This window comes from Columba livia, chromosome 12, assembly GCF_036013475.1.
Source record: "Columba livia isolate bColLiv1 breed racing homer chromosome 12, bColLiv1.pat.W.v2, whole genome shotgun sequence".
Taxonomy (NCBI): domain Eukaryota; kingdom Metazoa; phylum Chordata; class Aves; order Columbiformes; family Columbidae; genus Columba; species Columba livia.
Genome location: NC_088613.1, coordinates 1,711,910 through 1,738,515, shown reverse-complemented (window position 1 = coordinate 1,738,515; position 26,606 = coordinate 1,711,910). Strand labels below are relative to the sequence as shown.

Here is a 26,606-nt window from a genome sequence, read left to right as displayed (position 1 = left end):
AAATTACCGTGTTTGATCATCAGGAGAATAAAAAGTCAGCTGTGTTTATGTACTTTATACCTAGCGGAAAAGTTTGGTTGCAAAATATTTGGTTTCTAAACCATTTTAGAAATGAGCCATTTTATAACAAGATCCAATGTTTGGGGGTTTTATGCAATATGGGACCTTAGGTATTGTGAAAATAAAATTTACCTTTGTTTCTTTTTACAGATCATGAAAAGTAGCACCTACTTCTATAGACTTAGCTGAAAAACATCAACCAAGTGCTATTTGTAACACTTTGCATTGATGAGTTTATCATAACCAACTAACCTCTGGCAACTACTGTATTGGTCCATACCTGCATATTAAAGGGCATAGGAAAGGGAAAAGACATAGGAAAAGGAAAAACAAATATATAGGAAAGGGAAAATGAGACAGCAAAGGGGTGTGATGAAGGAAGAATAAGAGCAAGAGGAAGACTGAGCTGAAACCCCGTGGGCAGACAGGGAGAGTTTTATTTGGGTAACAAATGTTTTAAACCTCGCTGCCTCATTCCAGTCCTAAAAGCCGTCACCACCTGTAAGTGTGTGCATTAAAATGGCAAATCTATATAGCTCCATCGTGTTTGAAACTGAATTCTACTGTAGTTCCTCAGCACTCTTATTTAATAATCCTGATTTTTTTTCTTCATATTTTCAGTTCACTTCTTTTCTAGCTCATCCTCTTGTGCAGCTTACTTTGTCGGTTTTATTTCTCCAGAGTGCTATGGAGGCAGCAACATGTAATTCACAACTCAATAAATTTTAAGGAAAAATAAATGTTTGCTGCATCGAAGATGAGATGAAGATTGTGTAGGAGGGAATGTGAGGGGAGGAAGCAGGTGGTTGACTTTAAATTGCTTCTATTGGAAGAGGTTTGAGAATTGAGAGTGGGTAACTCAGGGTACGAAATGGCCGAGGCTCTGAAATGGACATACCAAGAATTCAAATGCAAAAAGCAGGAGGAAATAATTCAGAAACAGCGGCTGTGCAGGGTGATTTCAGCCAAATGAGAAGTGGGCGGTCAGTGCTGGAAATCCGTGACTCGTTCGAAGTAAGGTAAACCAATTTGTTTAACATTTTATTGCCTGAAAAAAGCCAACAACCCCATCTCCATCTTTCGAAACCACAGGATACAGCAAACTCCTCATTCCACAGAGGCAGAAGGTCTGTGCCGATAGTTCAGAGATTAGTCAACAGCTTTATTCATGTCAAAGAGGAGGCCAAATAAGTGACTCAGATGTCAAAATTCTCACTATTCCTTTTTTTCTAGATGAGACAGGCTGGAGGGTCTTAGCACCGAGTGATGTCTCATTCTGCCCCAAAAATGCAGCTTCTGGCCAGCTGAGGAATTACGAAAATGGAGCAGAACTGGAAAAGCCCAAAGGCAACAAGCTGCCAAGCACAGGTATTTTGTTTTGGCATGTTAAATATGAGGCATTTATAAACTAAAAGAGTTTGCATTCACTGGATCTTTCCAGGGAGACTGGGCATGCAGGATATAGGCAATTTAGATATTTTAATGTACTTTTAGTATGCTATTGTAATGAAAATGTTCACAAATATCAAAAAAATACCTAAGTTTAATTGCAATCTTTACTAACATCTTGGTATGTCTCTACGCCTGCACCCACAGTAGATGAGATATTTAGCTCAGGTTGCTGAAGATAAATGCTCAGTAATGTGTTTCTTCCAAGTTTCTTTCTGGGTCTTAATCACAAAAATTCCGTGATGTATGTCAGGAAAAAAAACCCAATAAACTCTGTTTCCCTAGTAATGCTGCTTGTCTCTTAATCACGGCAACACTGATAGGATTTGATAATAAACAGGTCAATAATCCTTGAAATCTGCTCTGCAGTTTAATCTTCTTACAAGCGTCAGGACTCTGTAGAGAATAAGCCACACCATGTGCAGATAAGATCAGAAATGACAGGTGGATGGAAGGGTGGAGACCACCCAAAGTGTTCGTTTTTGCAGGTAAATGCCGTGCTCTGGCATAGCTGTACTTCAATAACAGGGTGAAATCCGTCTCGCGCTGAGGCAACAGGACCCCTCGTACTACACGCGCTGTTCACTGACACGCAGCCAAGCAAGGAATCGCAAAGCAATAAAATCCATTTTCCTTGTGACATGACCGCAGCTGCACTGTTGCCATGGCAATGATCGAGCTTCATTGGCAATATTTCATTTACAATCCTCCTGCCATTGAAAGGGTTTGCTTTGTTTGTTTGTTTGTTTGTTTTCCACAACATGGAATAAATGATAGTGTGAGTCAAAAACCTGACAGGCCAGTTCCCCTAGACATGTGCTGTTTTCAAATTAGAAAGCAATCAATTGCAGTTTTTCAGAGGTGTTATATCTGGTTTATCTTACTCTTCAAACTGACCAGCCCTCTGAACTTTGTGACCTTAAATTTCACTTGAACTAACACTCAGCTTTTAAAGAACATCCTCTCTACTAGTGGCCTCATGGTACTATCATAGTTTTCGACCTGCGAGGATTTCATGACTTGATTATATCTTTCTAAATGTAACCTGGCTCTTTAACAGGGGAATGATTCGTAGGGAGTTTGAGGAGGCAGTGATGAAGTCAGAAGTAATCAGACTGATTTTTGGGGGTGTCCTTAAAGTCCTCTCCTCGCTGCCTTTGTTTTTCCTTCTAATTCCTGCACAGGACGTTAGACGAAGGGTATGAAATAGTGTCCAAGCATCTCTGCTGCTGCGTAAGAGAGAAGGAAGGGACGCGCTTTCTGTGCGTCAGCTTGCAGGAGGTTTGTGCTCTTGAGAAAAGGGGAAAGATGGAGAGAAGCCCATCACCAGTAGGATATTTCTTCAGCGGTCCAAAGGGAAGAGGGATTTAAACTGGAATTTGGCTCCATTAGCCGTGCTGAACCCAGTTGGCTCCCTCCTGTGTCAGCTGCGTGAAGCTGATCTATAATTTTTCAGGTTTGATTGAGGTAAAACATTATATGCTCCTATTTCTGAGTAGTTTTTGCTGCTTTGTCCTCTAACATTGTGGATAACTAGGTGAGTTTTACTTCTCTTTGACATCACTGAAATGAATCTATTTTTTTCAAAGTAGATGATCACTCTAATAGTTCCTATCTAATGTTGCTGCTGCCTCCAAATCATGTCCTAATTAATGAGTTCCAGTAATATTACAGAAAAAAAATGTGGCTATTCAATGATCTAGTGCCTGTTTCTGACCCTGGAAAACATTATTCATTTAGGTTACTATTACGCATGAGAATTAGCATGCAAGAAGGTTGATTTCAGTAGGGCTGTTCTGCTCACAGTTCTCTATTAAATATATTAAATCCCTGCTACATCTCTCCACAAATTTGCTTTTGAAACCACAGACAATAGTACTTGCTTCTGTGAGCCAGTGATATTGAGAATTTTCTACTGATGTGGATCGGATTCAGAAAATCACAGCCCGTCATTATGTTTTTTCCCATCTCCTGCAAAGGTTCTTTGCACAGACCTCTCTGGTGAAAACCCCGGCTCGTCACCGCACGCCTGTCACCGCTGGGTATTTCAAAGCTTTTACCGTCAGGATTCAGCAATCTGCATCATTATGAATTCAGACTAGAATAATTACTGTCACTAGCTTTGCTCTCAAGTGTCTTCTGCCACACTTAGTACAGTTCATTTGCTAGAAGTACTCCTACATTATTGCCGTATCTACAAGCTGTTCGTATTCGAATTCTGCACGGTGGGGGTGAATGAGGAAGCCTCAGTTGATACATCACTTTATGGGCAGGGTTTTGCCCGAGGTGCTTCGGCAGAACACGGTATTAGAAATGTGCCTGTCCCAATCATCCCCATGCTGCCCACCCAGCACCTCCCACCTCCACCCACCCAGACCAGTCCGGGAAGTCCCCTGGACTCCTTGATCCCATCTCTAACTTCGTGTGCCAGCCCCAACTTCAGGAATGAAAGGGTTTCAGTTATAAATGTTTCGATGTGGTGTTTTCAGAAGTAACTAAATGAAGTTCTTTATTCCCGCTGTCTTCCCTAAATAATGCTCATAAGCACATCTAAAAATCCTGTTCGCTATATCAAGAATTTAAAAGGCCTACAGGTGGATCCTAATGAATAAATACAGACTCGAATTATCATAAACCAGGATTAAATTTCCTGTTCAAATACATTTTCCGAAGACCCTATTTATGAAGATGCAGATACCCATGTTTAGGACTGACAGATAAGTTCATTCTCATGAAGAAAAAATGTGATTTCATTCATGAAGTAATAAATCAGCATTTTTTTCTGAACCATTCTGGTGTCTGAAGAAAGCGTCTGCTGGTAGAAGCCAAGAAGTGAAGATCAAACCTTCTGAGCATTGTCCAATTTTCACCTCTTCTAACGGCTTCCAATGACCCGCCCTGAGACATTAGAAGACTCAACTCAGTTTGGAAGGAAAATCAGAACCTTAATATCTATTTGGGTAACTAACAGATGACTTCGCATTAACAAGGACTATTTGTACACTTTAAAGAATTTTATACGTTCCATTTGAAAAATGCAGTCACTTCCCCATTCTGAAGGCTAAAGGCACTCAGTGAATCAGTCAATAAACCCGCAAGAATGTTCTTGGGGTTTTAGCAGGATTAATCTCGTTATGTTAGCTAGAAAGAGTTGTTAAAGAAAAAGAGCCACAGTCTGACAGTTTATTTCATCTAAATTAAATGATGGATGAAACCTAATGTGCTTCATGTAGACCAGGTCTGAAAAACATCTTGGCCTAAGTCTAACTGTAGGCTACACTCCTCTAAGATACGGTGCATTTAATCTGAGAGCCATTGTTACACTTAACAAGTGAAGTCTGGCCATGAAAAAGTTTGGGTTTGAACTCAGGGAGCAGAACGTGTTTGGTATGAATAACAACACTTTCAGCTTCCAGAGTGAGGAGCTGTCAGTTTTGAACAAGACAAGTGTTATCAGAAATTAAGCTCATGACACTTCTCAGACGTGGGATGTCAAGACTGTATCACTTTCCATCACCAAATAGTTGATTTTTTTCCCCATTTGCCGTTGCCAGATGAGACGAGAGTCACGGGAGCACCAGCAGCTCTGCTTCTGGGAATGATACTGGGCGGATTATTCCCTGCCCCAGTGTTCCGCTGGCACAGCGACAAACACGGACGTTTCCTTTATAGTTAGCTGCAAGTTAATAAATGATTGACTCAGGAGGTTTTTTTGTGTCATAGAAGATGAGAGCCCAGCTCCTCGGTTGCTGTCAACAGCTGACACGCTGTTTGGAACACCAGCAGATGAGACTCCAGCCCTATTTATCTAAATAAATAAAAAGCAATGGAAAAAAATTAACATCTTAAAACTCTATTTTGTATCTAGCTAGGATGGACAACATTTTACTAAAAGTATTAATTTCACCTCATCCTGTAAAAAAATACTTATTTCATGAAAAGCTTGAGGCAACCAGAAGAACTTTCTCTTAAAGGGATTTGAAGGGTGAAAAAAGCCCTTCAGCTAATGATATGTTTGTGAACTTTATTTTTAGAAGTTCTGTTCCTATAATACAATTATGTTCTATCTCACAATAAATTCAAAGGCAGAAGATCTTATTTTTTCTCTTGTCAAGGTGTTGAACAGTTTATTAGATATGACGAATGCTTCTGTCGCTGTGTTCTTTCTTTTTTTGGAGAGGTGGCTTTTGGGTGGGTCTTTGTGCATAAAGATACGCTGTTGTTAACATCTGATACAATAAATGAGAGAGAACTCATTTTTCTTCCAAATTATTGGTTCAGACTCTTGATCTTTTAATAAGACAGCACTGCGCTTGATTTAAAAACTTCTGTCTGAAAGATACAACATCTGGAAAATATCTGCATCTGAAGTATCAGAGTGACTCAGCAGGTGACTCAAGGAAATAATTGAACTTGCTGGAGAAATTACCACTTATTAAAGGAAACTGTCATGAGCTCGTAAAATGTCATCCCCAGCGACTCGACCATGGACACAACTCACCTGAGATCTTTGTGTTCCGAGTGACCTGGAGAGAAACGAAGCATGCCCAGAGGGGTATCTGCTACCGAGGCGTGCTGAAAAACGGGCAATAAACTGCAGAAGTTTTCAATAATTTGATAAATATGATACAAATACTGTTTGACTGGCATAAACTGCATATACTAAATGCTTTATATAGGTCATCCGCGGTGCTCTGGAGGAGCATAAGGTTTCTGCTCTTGGGAATATTAACCTTGGTCCTGCGAACACACCAACTGCAAATCAGAGTTCCAATAACCCCAGTGGGTGTTAGATCAGCATCTTTTTTTTCAGGTTGTTTCTCTTTTTTTCAATGTATTAAAATCGTGTAAGTTCGTCAAGTTGTAGTTTGGCCTTGAAGGGAAGAGCAGAGACGGCGCCATCCCCAACCAGCCCAAAGCTGCAGGTAGGACACAATTCAGCAGAAAGACACGAAATCTATAGAAATATTGCGTGGGGTTTATAGTTCACCTGATAGCTTCATGGAACAACGCTCTGCTTCCTTTGAAAAGTAATTCCACTGGTTTCTTTTGCTATTGGAAGACAAGGCACAGAAACAGGTACTCGAGGTTTGCAACACTTGAGAATTTTGCTTGTCAAGTTTAACATTTGTTATCACCAAAAAAGTGTTACAGTACGTTAATATTACATTTCGTGCAACTACCATGCAGATGTACACGTCAGCTGTTTGAAGTTATATTTGATTTCTTGATTTCCCATCCAGAACTTCTTATATTCAGTATCTCCCCTCCAAAAGTCGCCGGCATCCTTTGCATTTTACCCCCAACGGCTGCTCAGCCTGTCTCCGAAGTGTGATAATAAATCACTTAAGTTCCTACACTTGCTCTAGATAAACACTGTCTCCATTAAACATTAAAGAAAGGAACATTTAGTGTTCCCAACTCGCTTCTCCCCGGAGCCGGAGCCACCGCGCCTGACGAGACACCCCGCGCACGCGCGCCACGCCCCGGCGCGCCCGTACGTAACGGGGCGGGGCAGCGGGGAACCGGAAGCCAGAGCCGCGACAGCGCCGAGGGAGAGGGGCCCAGGGGAGCCCGCAGTTTGAGGCCCCTCTGCTCCGCTTCCCCCGCCGGGCCGGAGCGCCGCCATGTCCAACATGGAGAGTATCCTCGGGGCTCGGCTGTGCTGGGGGCGACGTGGTGTCGCCCTCGGTCTCCGGTACCGGGAGTGGGGGCCGTGGTCTGGGAGTGAGGCCGTGGGGCCGGGCCGAGCTGCGAGCCGGCGCTCTCGGGGCCGGTGGCTGCGATGGGGGCGGCGTGCGGGGCCTCCCCGGCAGCGGCCGGGGTGCGGGGGGAGGAGGAAGCGGGTCCCGTTCCTCCCGGCGCGGGGAGTGGGGCGGCCCCGCCGAGGCCTTTCCCGGAGGGTTCGGGTGACGCCGGCGGGAGCTGCGTGGGGGGAGCAGGCGGGGAGGAACGGGAGGTTCGGCTTCTCTTTGCAAGGCGAGATCAGCCAGGCTGAGCTGGGGGGCGAGGGCGGTGTCAGCGCTCCCGGGGCTTCATGGAGGGACAGCCCGGGGCAGAAGATGCGATTTACAGTGTGGAATAGCGCCCAGGGACAGATGATGTGCTGTGTATAGACTGGAATGATGTTGGCAGCCAACTCGTCCCCCCAAACTTGCTGGGACAAACCCCACTGTCCGCCCTGGTGTTGAGAACGCATTGTGTGCAGGGAAAGCCCTTATAGGAAAATTTAGTGTTCTTGCTGTATAAAACAGAAGCAAAAAAACCCCAAACCAAACATAAAGATGATGGGTGTTGGTGTGGTTGACCCGGCACTGGTGGTTGTTGGGGGCGCTGGGGCGGGTGACGGTGACTCATGGTGAAGTTCAGCTGCACTTGGGTTGTGGGACATATAAAAAGACGCTTTGAGGGAGGAGCGAGCGTGTGTTCGTCATGGGACAGGAGAGCCCTGGGCTGTCGTAATGCCAAAGGTACGTGCCCCGAGTGAGTAACTGAGGAAGCGATTTCAAAACAAACTGCTCTGCAGTGCCGGTTCAGCGCGAGCGGTGTCAATAGGTGATGTTGTGCTTTACGTGGTTGCTCTGGTCTCTGAGCTCAAGTGCACTTGTATGAGCAACCTGAAGGTGTTTTCTTGTGGATCAGTGCAATATGCTTATTGCTGCTGAAAGGGATGCTCGCCTAGGTTTTAAAGCAAAGAAATATAAATATAAGCAGCAATGTTATTGTTACTGGTAGCCACCTTGATGGGTAACCTGGATGTACAGGCAAAACTGTTACCTCCTTGTAACCTGCCATGTAACATTTACAGGATAGGATAACAAATACATCCATAAACTTCCGAATATCTTCAGGGCGCTGTCACAGGTCTTAAGATCATGGCTGGACTTCAAAGGAGAGACAGACAGTTCTGGAATAATTTATGTACTTGAAATATTAAAGAAAGCTCAAGTACCTCACGGTGTTTAGCTTTATGTGCTTCCACTTAACTGTTAAATATCTTATTACTTGCTGCGTCTTCCTCATGGGATATCAAAAGATGGCATGAAAGAAACTTACGAAGCTTTGTACTGCCATTTTGTTTAGAAGGACTAATATTTGGAAGCTTTAACCAGCAGTATTTTAATAGTATGGAGGTTTTAATACTTATAGCACATACTTTATTCTCTTTCAATAGCAGTTCTGTGCAATCATTCTAAGTCACTATAAAGCCTTGTTCTACTGTGTTCTTAGAACTTTCGGCTTTAGCAGGACTTGAATTTTTTGAAAGAACAGTCTCTCTTGCTGACTGCCGTGTCCTTTCCCCAGAAGTCAGATGACGGAGCTGACGGGGACCCCGGAATCTCTCACATGAGCCAGGGCTGGGAGGCTGCTCTCCACACCAAGGAGCCGCAGGAGCAATTCAATTGAAACCCCAGATCTCGCTGCGGCTTGGGAGGGCAGCCCGGCCTCCTGGTCTGTACCTGGGCACAGTCAGCCAGGCCCTTTTGCTATTGCACTGTTAATTTGTCTCGTTCCGCAGTGGTTTTCTTTTGGTTTCTGTTTTTGGATGAGCAGTTCCGGGCGGGCCAGTAAACCGTGCTGGCATTTCACGGAGAGTTAAATATTTTGGGTGTGTGAGTGAAAGTATTTGGCGGAGTCAGACTTTCCTCTTGGGGAGCTTCAGTTTGTTGTATTTATCAGTCTGAAATAGGTTTGGTGTTAAATGGAGCCAGTTTGGGATCTGAACTTACTTTTCGTGGCCTCACGTTTTAGAACCCAGTGGCACTGTAAGTGTAAAGCAGCTTGGTAGGTCTCATGGTGTGAATTTCAAGGGCTTACTTAAATAACGTTTTCCAAGTTTTGTCATAATATCACTGATGGGGAAACACGATATGTGCCGGGTTTGATAGCGCTTTAAACAGGAGGGCAAAAATACTACAATGTAAGGATTGATCCTGTTCTTGGACCCTTAACTTAAGCTGCAGAACACCTGTTTAATTTGAAGTTTGCTGCCAAGGAGCTCCATAGAAACTCAAAAAAATGCGACAAGGAAGAAAAGGCCGAGAAAGCCAAAATTAAGAAGGTAAGTGGTGGGGCTGAAACAAGCTCTTTAGATCTGGTCTTTACCTATTACAGCAGGAAAATATCCTGTGTTTTTACCATTTTCCTCATATGCATGCTAGTAATATTGTGATAGATGCTTGTGATTTAAAATGTATGATTATAAATCTTCCTGCACTTATTAATAAATGTGAGGATACATTCTTGTGAATGTTTTTGTACAGCTTGTGGCATTTGCTTTCTGAGAAACTGTCTTGTATGTGTATTGTTAGAGACTTGTTCTCAAAGTTTAAAATACTTCATCTCAATGTCTATCATCTGGTGTTAAAAAGACTTATGAAGAGAAACTTCAAAGTAGTTTTTGAGTCCTTGAAATAGTAAAAGGAGGGACTACATTGATTTGACTGTATTTTTGTCCATGAAATACAACCATACCAATTGTATCTGGTTTTGAGTCTTTATGCTGAAAATGCTTTTAGGAACGAGAAAATTATGTTTCTGTAGCTCTGTAAAAACTTCTACCTGAAGTGCATGCTTGGGACCTTCCTGGGAAACGAGTCAGGGTTCACATCTTGAAAAAGTTTGAGAAATATTGGGGGAGGAGAGCAGGCTTTATTTTCTCTTCTAATAGGGAAGATATTGTGAAGAATTGATGCTTATAATGAAACAGGCTATTCAGATACCATGTTTACAAGAGAAAGGACGGTTAAAATGCTCTTTCTTTATCTTTTTTTCCAACAGGCGATTCAGAAGGGTAACATGGAAGTCGCACGAATACACGCGGAAAACGCCATCCGCCAGAAGAACCAAGCCATCAATTTCCTGCGCATGAGCGCCAGGGTGGACGCTGTGGCAGCCAGAGTTCAGACCGCGGTGACCATGGGCAAAGTGAGTCTGTTTTCACAAATCTCCTGCAAGAATGAGACCTCTGATCCTCTTAGAAGTGACTTAATTCTGTCTGTAATGAGCTGGAAAGTTTCAGTTTTGGTTTCGGATGTGGCCAATAGTAAATAAAGAGCTGGAATCCCCCTGGCAGTGGCTTTTTAGAAATGGATTGCTGTCTGCTGTGTTTTGGAGGTGGTAACTCCTCTGAGCTGTTGCTATTCTTGTTCCTCTGTGTTTTACTGGTTACACTTAAGATTATTTTGCAAAGATATTGCTCCGCTTCCAAACACATTAAGTCAAGATGTAGGCTGTGTGATTCCAGAATTTTTTTTAGCTCTTCAGCCGGAGAGCTTATTCTGCCGTGTGATCTGGATACCGAATATATCCCTTCACATTTGACAGGTCTACACAGGTTAATGCCACCTGCACCTCAGTTTTTAGTGAGTTTAAGCTCTGAACGTGTATTTCAACTGGTTAATGTATAGAATTTTAAATGGTGGGACCTATAAAAAAGCAGTGGCATTTTAGATGGCAGTGGGGTGTGCCCTACTTTTTGATACTGCCGATAGAGATAAGAGAGCTTGGTAAGAAACTGTTCATTTTAGTTGCTTTGTAATAATTCCCTTTACCTCGTTCCAGGTAACGAAGTCGATGGCGGGGGTAGTTAAGTCTATGGATGCCACGCTGAAGAGCATGAACCTAGAAAAGGTAAATAGAACCTTGTTCTTGGAGGTGCACATCAAAAGCAGAAAGGGAATGGACACATGTTTTAAAAAGGGAAATTCCAACCAAAAGAAAAGGGTTTGCAGTGAGGTTGGTAGATCCTGGAATGGGTTCCCCGGTGTGGTTGTGAATTCCCCGCACCTGGGGGTGCTCAGAACCTGCCTGGGCAGAGCCCTGACCAGCCTGCTTCAAAAGTTGTGTCAGCTTCAAAGGGGGACGAGCTCTCATTTCCAGAAGCTTCTCACAGCCTTCGTTCTATTTTTGCCAGTTCTGTTATCTCCAGATCATTGATTTCATTCATATTTTCCACAGATATCTGCACTAATGGATAGATTTGAGCACCAGTTTGAAACACTAGATGTTCAGACACAGCAGATGGAAGACACGATGAGCAACACTACGACACTAACAACGCCACAAGTAAGAATAATTTTCTTTTTAAAGCAATGATCTTAAATTATGTGTCTGAACTGCTTGGAAATGTCCGATTCTCTCCTTTCTGCTAACTTTGAGACATGGCAGCAACTGGAGCCTTTGCACTTTTGCTTTGTGCTTCTTTGTGATGAAAAGAGTAGTTGCAATTATAGGCACAAGTACAGTGGATCACAAATATATATTTCAGTCACTGCTATATAGGAGGCTTTATTGCAGATTATGTCTTGAAAACTTTGACTCTCCTACTGAATAAGCTGCGTTTTGATGGGTTCATAGTGAACTTCTGAACCAGAAGACACTGCAGCGTTAATTATCAAAGCAGAACATGCTGTAAGGAAATAAATAGTTTGAACTCACTGATATTAACAAAATGACATTAGTCGCCACCAAATTAGTAGTAGCATGTGCAATGGAAAGGTTGTAATTACCTAATTGCAATTTATGGACATGTGTTTGTCAAAATAGATTCTTAAACAGTGCTTTACATAGTTAAGAGTTCCTAACACCGACCCCCTTGTGCTGTTCCGCGAGGGGCTAAATGTACTGTTCCAATAGATGTTTTCTCAGAGAGAAATTTACTGGATTTAGTGCTTTGTAAATGACAGAAACCTAAAACCAAATCCAAAAATTAAATCTACTGTAGATGGGCTTTTTTTCTCTGAGCAAAGCAATGTTTTAGCAGCTAATAATCAGCAGTAGATAACACTTCAAATATTCCAGTGTATGTTTGGTCTTTTGCAGATCAGTTCAATTCTTTAGAGGCATTATTTTAGGAGCTGGAGTTGGATTAATGGGAATTTAACCTCTACTTCTGAGTTCACACAGGGCCCTCTGGTGGTGAAGCACAAAATGTTCTCTGATAGACATGTAGCTTTGAATCAGTTTTGTTAAAATAATTTCTGTTCTCTCAAGATTTAACAGCTTGTCAGAAGTTACAAAATGCAGTAATCAGTTTTCTTCTCTTTACCCTAGAACCAAGTGGATATGCTTCTGCAGGAAATGGCAGATGAAGCAGGGTAGGTGAAATTTTGAGTGACTATTGAATAAATCTTGGTTCCAACAACCCTTCCTGGTTACCTTGAAGGTCACATACCCCTGTTTTATATGTGTTTGTCTCTTGGAAGCAGAGAAGAATCAGCACTTTCCTTTCACCTCTGGGCAATATTCTCACAATACTTTAGTTGCCAGTGTTTCATTTTTTCACTCAAAGCTGCTGTGGATATCAGGGTGCGGGGGTGGTTGTGCAAAAGCCTGAAATCATGTGTCACTTGTCATGGCAGGATAGCGTTTTATTATTGACTTGGATTTGCTGTGGCGTTAGCAATCCTTGCCATGGTTCTCCACGCTTTTCCTCTCTTTTCCCCTCTTACCACATTAAAACTTCCTATAGTTCTGCTCTTGCAACTAGATGTAGCAAAACGAGTTGTCATGACATATTTAAGCCTTTAGGGATATGCTGAATTATTTCAGAGAATTTTACTTGCCTTTTTGGTGACATGTAAGTTGGCTTGAGGAGAAATACTTTGGACATTGTTTTTAGTGAAACTTTTCTTGAGTGAACTTCCTCTTTGTAGATGTGCCATGTCTGGTATACATCTGCTGAACAGGAATCTCGCTCAGTCCTGATTAAGCTGAATTTATGTAGCTGGTGTTATTTATAATGTATGACTTGTTGTCTTGGTAATGAGTCAAATTTACTGATCAAGTTGTCTAATTAGCTGGAGTACAGCATTCATGGGATGCTGATGGCCTCGTGCTATCTCAGTATTCCTCTGCTTGTCGGTTATTGTGCTGATTCCTTTAGCCACGTACGCCTGACTTGGGTTTTTTGGTTTTGTTTTCTCCTGTTAGTCTTGATCTGAACATGGAACTACCTCAAGGACAGACGGGTTCTGTTGGTACGAGCGTTGCCTCAGCAGAGCAGGTAAATGTTCCATTTAATTGAAATGGGCGTGACAGGAGGATTGATGTCCAGGTTGCACAGATCTTCTGCCGAGTTGCTTTTCCCATTCTAGGGGGATATATTTGAGGGAATGGAAAGAGAACAGTTTATTTTTGTCATCCTGTCTTTGTAGAGGAGGCTTTAGGGAGCCTCATCTTAACCGACCGATCTCTGGGAAGCCCCGACTATTCCACATTCTTTGAAAGTTCTGTTTCACCTTGTACCCTCTAAAAGGTGTTACATAAAAACCCAACAGCTAAACAAACAAATCCACAAAACCCCCCAAACAAACCCTCCAAACCCGCCCACAGAACAAACACAAATAAAACCAACCAAAAAAACCCCACCAAAAAAGACGAGACCGAATGAAACTGTCTGTACTTGCTGCTCTCAAGCTCCTTCCTAGATATCTGCTGCTGGAGGTAACACAGTTGTACAGACCTCTGGTCTGGTCTATAAGCAAATCTCGTTAAGGTAATTTCAGATCGTCTGGACATGAAATTGCTTGACCATCCCAGAACTTTGCCAAGAATAATTCTGATGCTACTGATAGCTGGTGTCTCTGTCTCTCAATTCCGCAGGATGAACTGTCACAGAGACTGGCCCGCCTGCGTGATCAAGTTTAAGTGAAACCAAGCTGCGGTTCTTTGGACGTGCTTTCAAAAAATACCCTTTCTGTACCTAACCCTCCACTACACTAGGAAGGTGGCTCCGGTATGACCCGGGTGGTTGAATATTTGTAATATAGGGTATTTCACTCCTAGCTCGCTGCTCTTTCTAAATACATTAACCCAAAATATCAGCTCTCTAATGTCCTTTTCTGTACATTTTGAAGTTGATATATTTTTTGCAAGCTTTTTTCATAAAATCAAGTTGATATTCTAAGTCAGTGATGTTGGTACATTCTAGCTAAAAAAAAAAGCAGAGTGTCATTGATATATATTTTAAATTATGAAGTGATTTTTGGTTTTTAAATATTGAGGACTGTTTGTGGTTGGAGAACTGATGTATTCAGTTCAGATGATCGTTGTAGACAACTTTCATACACAGCCAAGCTCCTGGAACATGCAACAGTGTGGACTTCATGGAAAGTACACTTGTTAAAACAAATCAGTGGACTTCAGTCTGGGATTCCTAGTCTTTTAAAGCCAGGGTAATTGTACTGAAATGAGTTGTTAAGTTAGAAAAGGAGTTACCAAAAGCTGTTTGCGCATGATTGAGAACTTACACGGTGTCATCACTTCAGTACAAGAGGAATAAAATCTCTTTTTCAAGTGTCTGTCGGTTGTGTTGGATGCTGCAGCTCGCTTGCCAACGTTAATGCCAAGTGCTGCGGCTTCTCCGCTTTTCCCTTCTCAGTGTCCTGGGGTGCAGCCAGTTCTCCACTCACACCTCTGCTCTGCCGACAAAACAGCCGGTTCCTGTGAACGCAGAACTCACACTACCCACTTCTGACAGATTCAAGCCGAGAAGCCTCATGTGAAGTAACTGAAGCCCCTTTTCTCCATTCCTTCCTCTGTCTTTGCTTTTAATCTGCTCATTTTTTTTATACATGAGGATGAGTCTTGTGATCGTATTCTACACGTCAGTGTTCTTCCATATATGAAAAAGACTTCAGTAGTTTTCCTCAGGCTCAGATCTCCCCCAAAAATGATTTGTAAATGATTTGCAATATTCCAGCTGTATGGAGAAGCAAGTTGGTTTTAGTGATCCCTTGAACCCCTTTGTATTTCAGCAGCTTCCAACTCTGGCTGCAGGTGTGAAGCAAATAAATTGTTGTAGAAATTGTAGCTGAGGCTGCTTGTGATGTGTTGGGATAAGTGGTGGTGGTAAAAGTCTCGCTTTGAATTTCTGGGCTTTTTTTGGTTTGTTTCATCTTCATAGGGATGAGGGAAGGTGTGAAGCATTAGGCTGAGTTCTTAATTTGCTGGTGTTGAGGATCGTGTGGGTTTTCCAGTGCGGAGGAAATATTTAGGACAAAAAAATGCTTTCTTAGTCAAGCAGGATTTTTGCAGTGAAAACATGCAAGAGTGCAAACACACTTCAGGGCAGTGTCAAACTGGTTTCTGTGTTATTCAAATCACTTTGAAGGTTTAGCAGGGTGTTACGTGCTGAGTGTTCAAGGCTACTGTAAAAATAAGATATGGAAAATAGGATAGACAAAACAACCGGAAAAGTTGTGGAATTGTGCATCTCACACCCGCAGCCTAAACCAAAACGATTTGTTTAAAATGTGGTCCTTTCACTGGTATACACTGAGTTTTGAAGGAGCTTTCTTTTAAACATCGTGAATGTTCCTCCTGTAAACAGGAGGAATTGGGAGGTGTTTAAAGACCTTGTACTCACGTCTGTAGTCTCGGTACAATCCTTTCAAATCATTAATAAAGCCTCTTAGGAAAGGGGCTATATGCTACTTTTTTCCCTAGCTCTTTCTGAACAATATAACAACATTAATGGTAAATCTATGCAAGCAGGTTACCCGCAGCCGTGGTAGCCGCGTGTGTTTGTGCCTTTGTCTTATGGAACTTACTGTATGTTTTTTATATATATATTCGGTTACTTCATATCTGATCGGATTGGAAAGTTACTGTCACATCATAAATCCCCATCCGAGTTTACTGTGCGGCTGTTTGGTGATGGGTTTGTGTGTTCAGTGTTTGACATCAGGTGACTTCAGCTGGCCCGTTTTAATGTTGATTATTGTGCTTTTAGGCCATTCCTGGGCATTCCCAAACTATTGGAGGGGATGGGCAGCAATTCTGGGATCTGTAGGTTTGACTTCTGGAGTATGTTGCTTTGCCGTGAGCCTTGGCCTGCTGGAGGCATTTAAAAATAAAGGGAGATGAGACTGATTGCTGCAAGGGGAATGTTAAATAAGCTTCGTTATCTTCCTGGCTACACACAGCCCGTTCTGTGGGTTGATCTCATCCCAGGCTTGCTAACTCTGGTACCAGAACAGATTGGTCTTGTTTTTTTTAAAGGGTTTAACAAACAAACATAAAGGCTTGACTGCTATAATAATGTCACCTCTGCGGAACTATGGTGCAAAGAGCCAGGTGGGCTTGGGGAGAAATACGCCTTTGAAACGTTGCATTTTCCCCCTCCCGACTTCACTCCCAGAACCAGGATTTGGTGCCAGCTGCTCCTGTGCACAGAGATCCCGGGGAAACAGTTTCTTTTCTCTTTGGAAGCACTCGTGTCTGCGAGTTCAGAACATTGCAGCAATTACATTTGGAATGTGTCTATTTTTCTCAAGTCTTTAGGAAATGTTTATAACTGGAAGTTGTTCCTGGAGCAAGAGTTGAGTTTCGTGTCCTTCCCACCCAGGCTCTCCAGCCATTTGCCGTTTGCAGGTCAGCTCTGGCTCCTCACTGCACGTAACTCGTTTCTCTTGTCAGTTGCCTGTCTGTGTTTGCAGAAGTCCATTTCATGTTAAATAAATTGTGTTTGCTTTTATGTAACCTTATTACCAGATAGTATTTCAATATTTATGCTTAGGAGCAGACACATCGAATGTGAAACATTGCTTGAAATGTTGCAAGATGATTTTGCTCCATGTTTTTTTCCTCTTGGTTAGTAAAACTGCTGGCGAATGGGACCGTTAATCTTTATTCATTTTAATTCCAAAACTGAAAGCCATGAAGAGCTTCAGGTGAAAGGAGAGGGAAGGAAGGCAAGAGCAAGAACTTCAGCTTCTTTGATTGCAATGGGATGAAATGATCAAGTTGCCTTTGTGGAGATCCTCAGAGCCAAAAACAGCGACATTTTGTTAAATATAGACAGCACCTGTGTACAGAAATAAACTGAAGCTGGTGACGTATAGAAAAGAGAATAATTTTTGTAGCTCTGGTCGAGTTGATTTTGAAAACTGCTTTACTTGTTTGGGACGATTTGTAAATGTAACTGCAAGTGGTAAATAAAATTGTCCAGAGGAATGATTTCAGCTGGGGTACACGGCTGTTTGTTGGGGCGCGGTACAGGGATCAACAAGCATGTCTTCCGTATTTTCCTGGGAGAGGATAATCAGAAAACGAAATCTTTATGGAGACAAAATAAGAAAGCAAAGTGGGAACTACTGAGAAAGATTTGGGGCAGGAGTTTGGGGGTGAGGTTAACAACATAACATACATTTATTTAAAATTTTATGGGTGGTATGGAACGTATCTCTTGTGCTTAAACATCTGAGAGGGTTTTCTGCCCTTCCCATAGATAACAAGGCGTCCCATGGAAACCTGGCAGGCGATGGGGAGGAGTTTGTCTTGTCTGCCCTGGAGCCGAACACCTCCCACTTCTATTTCTATTTCCCGTCCCGTTGCTGTTGGGAACCAGCAGAGGGAGCCTCGAGCTTTGTTTTTGGGTAGGTCCTACATAAATTAGTATGTTTTTGAACTCTTAAAGAGGACTTTTGCAGGTTCTTAACGAGCTGGTTCAAGGAACCGTCTGTGGTGGAACCTTCATCTCTGACAGGACGTGCCCAAAGCGGGGCTTTAATTCTTGCCTAAAAGCTGCTTTTTTTTGCACAAAATACAACCTGGAAACCCACTGCGGCTCATTCGTGTCAACATCTCACCACCTTCACGAAACGTCCATCTAAATGTCCATTTGCTGCCTCTAGCCATTAATTTGGGATGTGGAGATGTACTGGTAGGAGTGCGATAGCGAATGGCTTGCTGCTTAGAATGGTTTAATTCTTATTGAAGTCCTCTGGGGTTTCTTTGGCTGCTGTGGTGTTGGTTTTGGTTTGTTTTTCCTGTGATAGTTCTCTTTGGTGTAGAAGGAAGCACACTGTGCGCTGACGGAAAATGTCTTTTAATAGAAAATTTCTTATTAGAATTGTGGCCTACACTGAGATTTGATTTCATGAAGTCTTCGCCTTCAAGATTCTGTCCATATAGTGCTTTGCATTTAGTGTGAACAAAGCTCAAGCATTTACCCAGACAAGGGTGATTTCAGAAGGTGAAAGTACTGAAGTCTCACGTATTTCTCACCTAAAAGCCGCGTTCCTGTTGCAGTGACCTGTGCGTGTTGCTTAGGATTATTCTAAACTTGTGCAGTCTGAGCGAAACTGCCCTTTTTTTGCTGAAGTCTAAGGCAATAACTGTCTGTGCCAACACGTATTTGTATCTGACAAGATAATAATATAATAATATATATCTGACAAGATAATAATCAGGCTAATTTAATTTCCCTACTATCTGTTTGGTAATTCTCTATTACAATCAATTTCTGTCAAAACGAGCTGTCAGGGATAGTAAAACATTTAAAAACTTCATTTAAAGACACTCTTTATACACATTTCTTTTGCCTTTTTTTTTAAGGTTAATTTAATATCCTCGCGTCTCTAAAGAAGGTATTTTGCTTTGTTCTCATCACAGTCAGGACTTTCTTCCTTGTCTCTGGCTGCAAGGCGGGTGGATGTTGGAACTGTTGGGCTCTGTTTCTGTCGCTGGTGGTTCCTCGGGTCCTGGTCTGACCGCAATGTGTGAGTCTCGATGCGGAGAAGCAGCGAGTCCCGCTCAGAGTGTTGTCCATTAGTTCCAGGCTCCACGAGGCTGCTGGAACGAACGGCCGTGCCCTGGGAGGGGATAAAGCCCAGAGCAGCGAGATCCGCTTTTCCTCTGGTCGTTTGACAAATAGAACCTTTTTATTTATTGATTTATTTATTTTCCAGGGCTACATATCCCATTTCTTCTTTCGTGTTGGGCATCATTTCCACACGGAAGTGATAATGATTTTCCAGATTTCTGCTGATTTCTATAGCAGGTGCCTTAATTTATTAATGTCAGAAGAAGGGAGAGGTTCAAACGCAACAAGAAAATGATTCCTGGCAGCAACTGTACATCAAAATCATTGCTTATTCAGTTCTGTTGCTCTAAGTATTTGGCCACTGCTTAAGAACTTGATGTCTCTATACAAAATGTGTAGTTCTAAAAACTCCTTCTGCAGAGAGAATTCTGTTTGTAGACAGCAGAAGTATCAATGTGTATTGGTGCTAATTATTACATTTAATGGCACTGCTTTTCATCCAAGTATTTAAAAAAATACACCATACAGTAAAGATTAATACTTAACGAAGCCCTGGTTGTCACGTGTGTAGCATGTTTAAAGCAGTGAATATAGAATATCCTGGGTTCTCTTTCAACTATAACGCTTTTGTTGAAGTTTTACAACTGTGGGCAGAGTATTAAGCAGACCAGGTATTCCCAAGCTCTTCATAAAGCTTTCTGCTGATGTTTGGGAAATTGGGATGTTTCCTGAGGATACTACTCGCCGAGTCACACAATTATTCCTCCTCCTGCTCATAAAAGATGTGGATCTCACTTATTATTGAATATAAACTCAGCAGCAGTGCCTGCGGTTTATCTGTGCCCTAGCGGGAGGTGAACCGTGCTCCCCAAGGGCAAAAGGTTGAGGGATGCGTGTCTCCTTTACCTGCGCTTTTCAGATAACGTTTTCCTTTAATCTATTGAGCAGACACACCATTTTGTCCCTTGGTGTACAACGGGATCCTTAACGATGTGTGTAATTACTACCAAACCGCGTAGGAGTGACGGATGCCAGTGAGGAGAAGAGTCAAAGGCGGGCTTGTTGGGCTTCCCTTCCCATAGAAACATCTCCCCGTAAGAGCACAGCGTCTGTCTGATGTATACGCAGCTCTGGCGGGGGGATCAAGCCCGATCGGATGGTTTTCACATGGCTGAGGGGAAACGGGGTATTTATGAATGGGAATGAGGAGCTCTCAAACCATCAATGCATCTGAAAATCCAAATTTGGCTCTTTTGAAAGGTATAAAAAAAAAAAAAACCCAAACACACAAATATACCAAAACTATAGATGCATGGACTTAATTCAACCCGTGTAGCCACTGCTGCCTTTCAACACTTCTGAGGCTTTTTCTCTTTGCTGAAACTATTACATTCAGACATTTGCATGTCATTGCATACCAAAGAAGACATTTGGACTTAATTTTTGGCCCTGCTGCAGTTTGTATACATTAATCAGCCAAGGTATGTGCCTGGGTCACATGCGACGCCGGTGCTGGCTCACAGACACAATAGGATGGAGAAGATGCAGCAACACAGCTGCTAAACATATTTACCATCGCCTGGTTAGTCACACTCCCGGAGTTTTAATTGAATTACCTTTGACAGTGAACAGCCAAACCTGGTGGGTGATCTCCTAAATTTAACTGATGAATGGGCTCCCTAAAATCAATTAGCGTCCCGGGCTGTGAGCATGAACACATCCTGCGGCTCTGCGGGGGCAGCGGAATGACAGCAGCAAATGTGAGCGGAGGAGAAGGCGCACATCTCCTGCCGCCGCTGACCCCTGCTCCCCGGGAAAGGAAAACAGCAGCTAACAGGAGCTGAAAGAATCCGACAGTAAATCACCGGAGCTCTGGCTTGCAGAACTGATACAGGATGCTTCTAAAGCTCTTGATTGATGCCGGGCAGTATATTAAAAGCAAGATGCAGCAGAGCTACTGCCAAGGACCAGCTCTGCAGCGATGCACCAAGCTGTAAGAAATACCATCTATTCACTTCATTATTTTTCAGGTCGTGGGTAGCCAAGAAGAATTAAGTGCCGCCTTTTCATTTGCTACAGTGATGGGGTCCTGGCTGTAGCCACGGAGAAGCCCTCGGGCTTTTGGATGGCTGGTTGTTATCTGAACAATCAACCGATGGCAAAACGCTGGAGGTTCCTCTGACCTTTGCCTCGTCGCAACCCGATTCCGCGCCCCCTTCAGCTGGAGCATGTAATGAGGTGCAGATGCGACAGGTCGGATCATTGAACACACACAAATATTTGAGGGACTTTCGGGTCGGGACCAACTGATGAAGGTGGAGAAACTCTTGGGGCTCCTGGCTCTGGGTTTGGGGATGGGTGGAAATTGGGAAGGAAAGGGAGCAAACAGGACTTTAGCTTTTGAGATTTTTAGCATGACCTCTTGCAACAGGACAAGGGGTGATGGTTTTAAACTAAAGGAGGGAGATTCAGGCTGGACATGAGGAAGGAATTGTTGGCCCTGAGGGTGGTGAGAGCCTGTGCCAGGTACCCAGAGAGGTGGTAGATGAACCATCCCTGGAGACATCCCAGGCCAGGCTGGACGGGGCTCTGAGCAACCTGAGCTGCTGAAGATGTCCCTGCTCATGGCAGGGGGGGCACTGGGGGACTGGGAAGGTCCCTTCAACCCAAACTATCTGTGACTTTGTGGAGTGTCCGTACCTCATGGCAGATGTTTGACTGCAGTATCCCACAGCTACGGGTGGCTTCTGAGGCTCTACAGCTGAGCTGAACATCCCCTGTGAGACTTGTCATGTCTCATATCTCCTGTAGCATTGTGAGAAGATCACGGTGTTGGGGCCAGACCTGGAAAATCCTCAGCCAGGGAGATGGGGCGAGATGGGGCGAGGACCATTGCGCCGCTCAGGTGTGAGTCCTGGAGAAGGGCCAGGTGGTTCCGTGTGGCTCACCACTGCTTTGCAAACACAAGTATATTTTTTCCCTTTAAAGCACAGAAAAAAAAAACTCAAAGAGGGTGAGATCCAATATGCATCTACGCTCTGGTTCTAGATAAATGACATTGTAAGTAACGCAAACATATTTGTTAATCTATTCAAAAGTAGCTACTGCCCATGCAGAAGTGCCCAGGAAGTGCTGTGCTGTGTCTCAGTGCTTTCTGCCCTCCTGCTTTCCTTCTTCTTCTCCCTTCGGAGCTGCCCTGAGGTTTTTCCCCAAGAAACTGCTCCGTGCCGACAGCCCCGCCGCCCCGTTCCGCTCCAAACGCACCATTTTTGTGGCTCATCCGAGTATTTGGCTTCAAGACAAACACGTGGGAACGCAGCTCCGAACACCCGGATCCACCCCATGATGCGATTTCATGCGCTTTCAAACGGTATCCGCCTTGATTCGGAAAACAAAAAGCAAGGAAAAGACAACAGCAAAAAAACCCTTCCCAGTGCACCAAGTGAGAAATGTGGCTTTAATTTAGACGACTAATCGCTTCCAGCTGAACCAGCCATTAAAAACAGTTGAAGAATTACAATGTAAATAGATTAATGCAGACAAAGCAACATGTGCGCGATTCCATGTCTTCTTGTTACCTACAAAATACTTGGGCAGTGACACACTGTTAGTCTAAGCCACTTGTTAGGTTCTGTGCTAATCAGCTAAAATTAAATAAACATGACTGATAAAAACGACTGTTGTGTTTGAAAATTGATGCACCAACAGAATTTACTCCAGGAGATAATTACAGATGATTAAGTAACAAAGAAATAATTCCTACGGCAAAGGGGAAGAGCCGGTGGTGCAGGGAAGGGGCAACTTCATGGGGGATGAGCCAGAGGTCTAGGGGGGGGCAGAAACCCCAAAGGTGCCTTTTTACCCCAGGAATCTCCAATGCCAGGCCCAAAAAGGGCTGGAAAATCAGGATTTTGCAGTTGGAAAAGCACATACACAGCTCGGACCCCCAGCATCCCCCTCTTCCCACCCAAGGGATCAACCTGTTCAGCCACATTCATCCCTTTGAACATTAAGCATCACCTCAAAGTGCTCCTGGGGAAACCACGCAAGCAGTGAAGATACTGCTAAATAACCACGTTCATTTCAATCGTACAGCAAATTGCCTCGCTCATCAAAATGAGAACAGATTAAGACTCTTCTAAAAGGGAAAACATTTTTCAGGTAGCTGTTTTAGAGTGTTCATTCTTAAAGCAGTTCGTTATTAGAGTGATCATAATATTGACTGGAAGCCTAAGAAAGGGAGTATTTTAAAAAATGAAGAATAAACACTCTTTTTTATTTTTTCCCCCAATTTTTTACGTATTATTTTCTCCTTGGAGAAAATATGTATTATTTACATATTATTTACTTACTATTTTCTCCTTGAACAGGCACGTTCAGCAAATCTCTATGTATTTGGTTTTCGTGAAGCCAAAGATCTCAGGACCAGCTGGGGCATCTTCCCAAGAGCTCCACCAAAGCACTCGCAACCCCGCTTACATGCAAAACCCCAACTATTTGCTGTCCCAGGACCCCGATGTCTCTGCAAGGAACATAAAATCATTGTCTACTATTAGTTTTGCTGGTATATTTTAAAAATCAGAAGAGATGCCACCAGGCCCAGAGCAGCACAGGTGACGAGACTTTAATGGGACAATTGCAAACCCAAAAGCATCTTTGCTCCAATACAAGAAAGCGATTCCTGCTCTCCCGAGTGCGGCAGACTGGAGATAAGTCATCTATCACCTTTAACTCTGATAAATGGAGGATTTTGTCACAGTGAGCCGCGTTATTCAGCTGTTTTCTCTGCAAATCTCAACGCAGGCATTTCTACATAAGTGTTTTTGCATATTTTCTTTAGCACACACACATCCTCTAGTGTCTCACCAAAACACATGTCCAAGTCAAGATTAGCCCCTATGAAATGAAAATCACTTGGGGTGCGGAGGGGGAAGCAGAATATTATTCTTTATCCTGAATGGAAATATTAGAAGCTGACTCCTGAATTATCCTCTGGGTTAACCGAGCCCTAATTGAGATTGAAATTGGGCTGCTATTTCGGGTATGGCCTGGAAAGCTCCCAGTTCTATTCCCATTTGTGCCGGTGGAAATCCCCACCCATCAGCTCCAATTCTGCTCTGCCCGCATATTGGGGGTGACGGGTCTCTCCCCGGCTCCTTCCTCCCCCAAATCACATTAAATGACAGCTCGGTAAGATTAGAGCTGGCGGTTGCTCACGCCAAGATGCCAGGAGGGTGAGAAGGGGCTTTTTCCCCCAAAAAAGAGCTGATTGACAGCCGGAGTCAGGGTGGGGAAAGCATTTGCCGGACCATGTCAGCTCACGGGCAGCTGTTGACAGCTCGCACCGCAGCTCCCTTCCTGGCCATTTACGCTGCGATTCGGAGGGTGCCAAGGGAACCCCGCTCTGCTTACAACAGCCTGGAAAATAAACCACCCCCAAGTTCCAGCCTGCTCCTTTAAACCTCGTTTTCTGGTTCTGTAGGTGCTATCTACAGGTGGTTGGGTTTCTCCGGAGGAACACGTAGCGATGCTGCCAAAAGCTTGGAAATATCAGAAAATCCTCTGTGAAAACATATTAATCTTCTATTAAAACGTATTAATCCTCTATTAAAAATCAATGCTGTACACTAAAAATCAATGAACTTCAAGCCTGTAGTTTGAAACCAAAGAAAAGTTCCTCTTGCTTGACCGTCTCAACTAACAGATCCTTTGTTTTTCTGGCACTGTGGATAATTATCTTTCAATACCATAAATGCACAACAGTATCTTAATAATAAGTTTTTTGCAGTAGTTCAGCAAATGGGTGCGTTGGTACAATGGGATCGGGATGCTGGGAAGCGGGGGAAAGAGTTGCCAACAAAAGTGCACTAAATTGACAAATAATTAATAGTAACGAATTAGCATGGATTGGCTGATGGATTTAGTTATGCCAGTGAAGGCTGTTAATGAAGAAATGACATTATTGTGAAACTAAAGCGACAGGCAGGGCTGACCTGGTACTGGAGGTGTGGGGTGGCACGTGTGAGGTGGGGTGTCACCTCGGGACATGGGGGTTGTCACCTGGCCACGTGTGATAGGGAACGTCACGGAAAGATGAGAAGGAAGCTGATCCAGCATCTGCTCCAACCCTTCAGCATCGAAACGGAGAGAAACCAGGACAGAAGGGGACACATGAAGGAGGGGGGAGGGATTTCCCCGAGGAGCTCAAGCAAAATACAACGTGAGATTAAACAAACAAAACCAATCAAAAAAAAGAAAAAGGCAAATGGTCTATGATAACCCGCATCTCATTGCTGAATGTTATCGCTGTCTACAGGTTACTGGAAAAACAAAGGGGCCAGATGGCAGCTCCTCGCCGCGGCAAAATTCCTCCTTCAATCTCAATTCCAGATTTTGGAGCTCCCCAGCGAGGTGTCCCGGCCGCTCCTGGAGCCGTGAGGAGGCTGCTCGGCTCCCCAGGGCTTTCCCTGCTTTGCGGGTTTGACGCTGTTTTTTAGGACAGATGTTACGTGTTTTCGGTGGCGTGGCCGCGGTGCGCTGGGAGCGCGGGCAGGGGGGCGCCAGGGCCAGCCGCCTCGCCCTCCCCTGGCTGCCCATTCCAGACTGCTATTCTCCTTGCAAAATGCCTCGAAATCCATAGTGATAAAACACGTAAATCAGAGAAATATTAATCTCTGGATTTCCGTGTCACAGAAGGTAAAAATCCTCTATTAAAAATCAATGCTGTAAGCTAAAATTGATGAACTGTAACTTCAAGCCTGTATTTCAAAACCAAAGAAAACTTCCTCTTCCTTTAACCCTCTCAACTAACAGATCCTTTGTTTTTCTGGCACTGTGGATAATTATCTTTCAATACCACAAATGCAAACCAGTATCTTAATAATAAGTTTTTTGCAGTAGTTCAGCAAATGGGTGCATTGGTACAATGGGATCGGGATGCTGGGAAGCGGGGGAAAGAGCTGCCAACAAAAGTGCACTTAATTGACAAATAATAAATAGTAACGAATTAACATGGATTGGCTGATGGATTTAGTCATGCCAGTGAAGGCTGTTAATGAAGAAATGACATTATTGTGAAACTAAAGTGACGGGCAGGGCCGACCTGGTCCAAGGTAAGATGTTGAAATGATTTTTTCCCATGGTCTCAGAGGGGAACAGCGCTCGGTGCATCACACACGGCACAAAATGCTGCCAAGGGCACCAGAATGCTTTTAAATAATAACTTTAAAATATCAGAGGACAGAACCTGCACCCCAGGAGCGGGACAGCGAGACGGGCACCCAGGGAGCACGGGGCAAAACCACATTCGGGATCACACCCCAATTAATTTTAATGCCATTTCTTAACACTTTTGATGCCCTAACACGGTGCTCAGGCTTAGCCACGGGGACATGGAGGGACACATGAAATAAATTACCGAATCGCAGCTGTTGTTGCTCGGAGGGTCCGTGTGTCCTGCGGATGGGTTTGCAGCCACACCAGCGCGTTGTGGATCCAGCGTCTCCCCGGGCAGAGAAAACACGGGGCAGGTGCATGTGCTGGGGAC

General features: G+C 43.6%; 1 protein-coding gene and 1 long non-coding RNA gene across 2 annotated transcripts; one reads left to right on the top strand and one right to left on the bottom strand.

Moving 5' to 3' along the window:
* Window positions 1–1,856: 1,856 nt before the first annotated feature.
* On the bottom strand, window positions 1,857–6,992 carry LOC135580688 (uncharacterized). The gene is made up of 2 exons (XR_010475604.1): window positions 6,011–6,992; window positions 1,857–5,317 (listed from the first exon to the last, which is right to left on the bottom strand). It is a non-coding gene; the product is annotated as an uncharacterized LOC135580688 (long non-coding RNA).
* A 2-nt stretch (window positions 6,993–6,994) lies between these two features.
* On the top strand, window positions 6,995–17,477 carry CHMP1B (charged multivesicular body protein 1B). The gene is made up of 8 exons (XM_005511817.3): window positions 6,995–7,152; window positions 9,474–9,571; window positions 10,291–10,437; window positions 11,074–11,142; window positions 11,470–11,577; window positions 12,565–12,608; window positions 13,444–13,516; window positions 14,116–17,477. The coding sequence occupies exons 1-8, from the start codon at window positions 7,137–7,139 to the stop codon at window positions 14,158–14,160; spliced, it is 600 nt and encodes a 199-aa protein (XP_005511874.1). The 5' UTR covers window positions 6,995–7,136; the 3' UTR covers window positions 14,161–17,477.
* The last annotated feature ends 9,129 nt before the right edge of the window (window positions 17,478–26,606 follow it).

What these genes read in the sequence shown, in the direction of transcription:
- CHMP1B (XM_005511817.3), top strand. An exon ending in AGAGCATGAACCTAGAAAAG is followed by an intron (nt 11,143 to 11,469) that starts GTAAATAGAACC and finishes TATTTTCCACAG; the next exon opens with ATATCTGCACTAATGGATAG. An exon ending in CGACACTAACAACGCCACAA is followed by an intron (nt 11,578 to 12,564) that starts GTAAGAATAATT and finishes TCTTTACCCTAG; the next exon opens with AACCAAGTGGATATGCTTCT.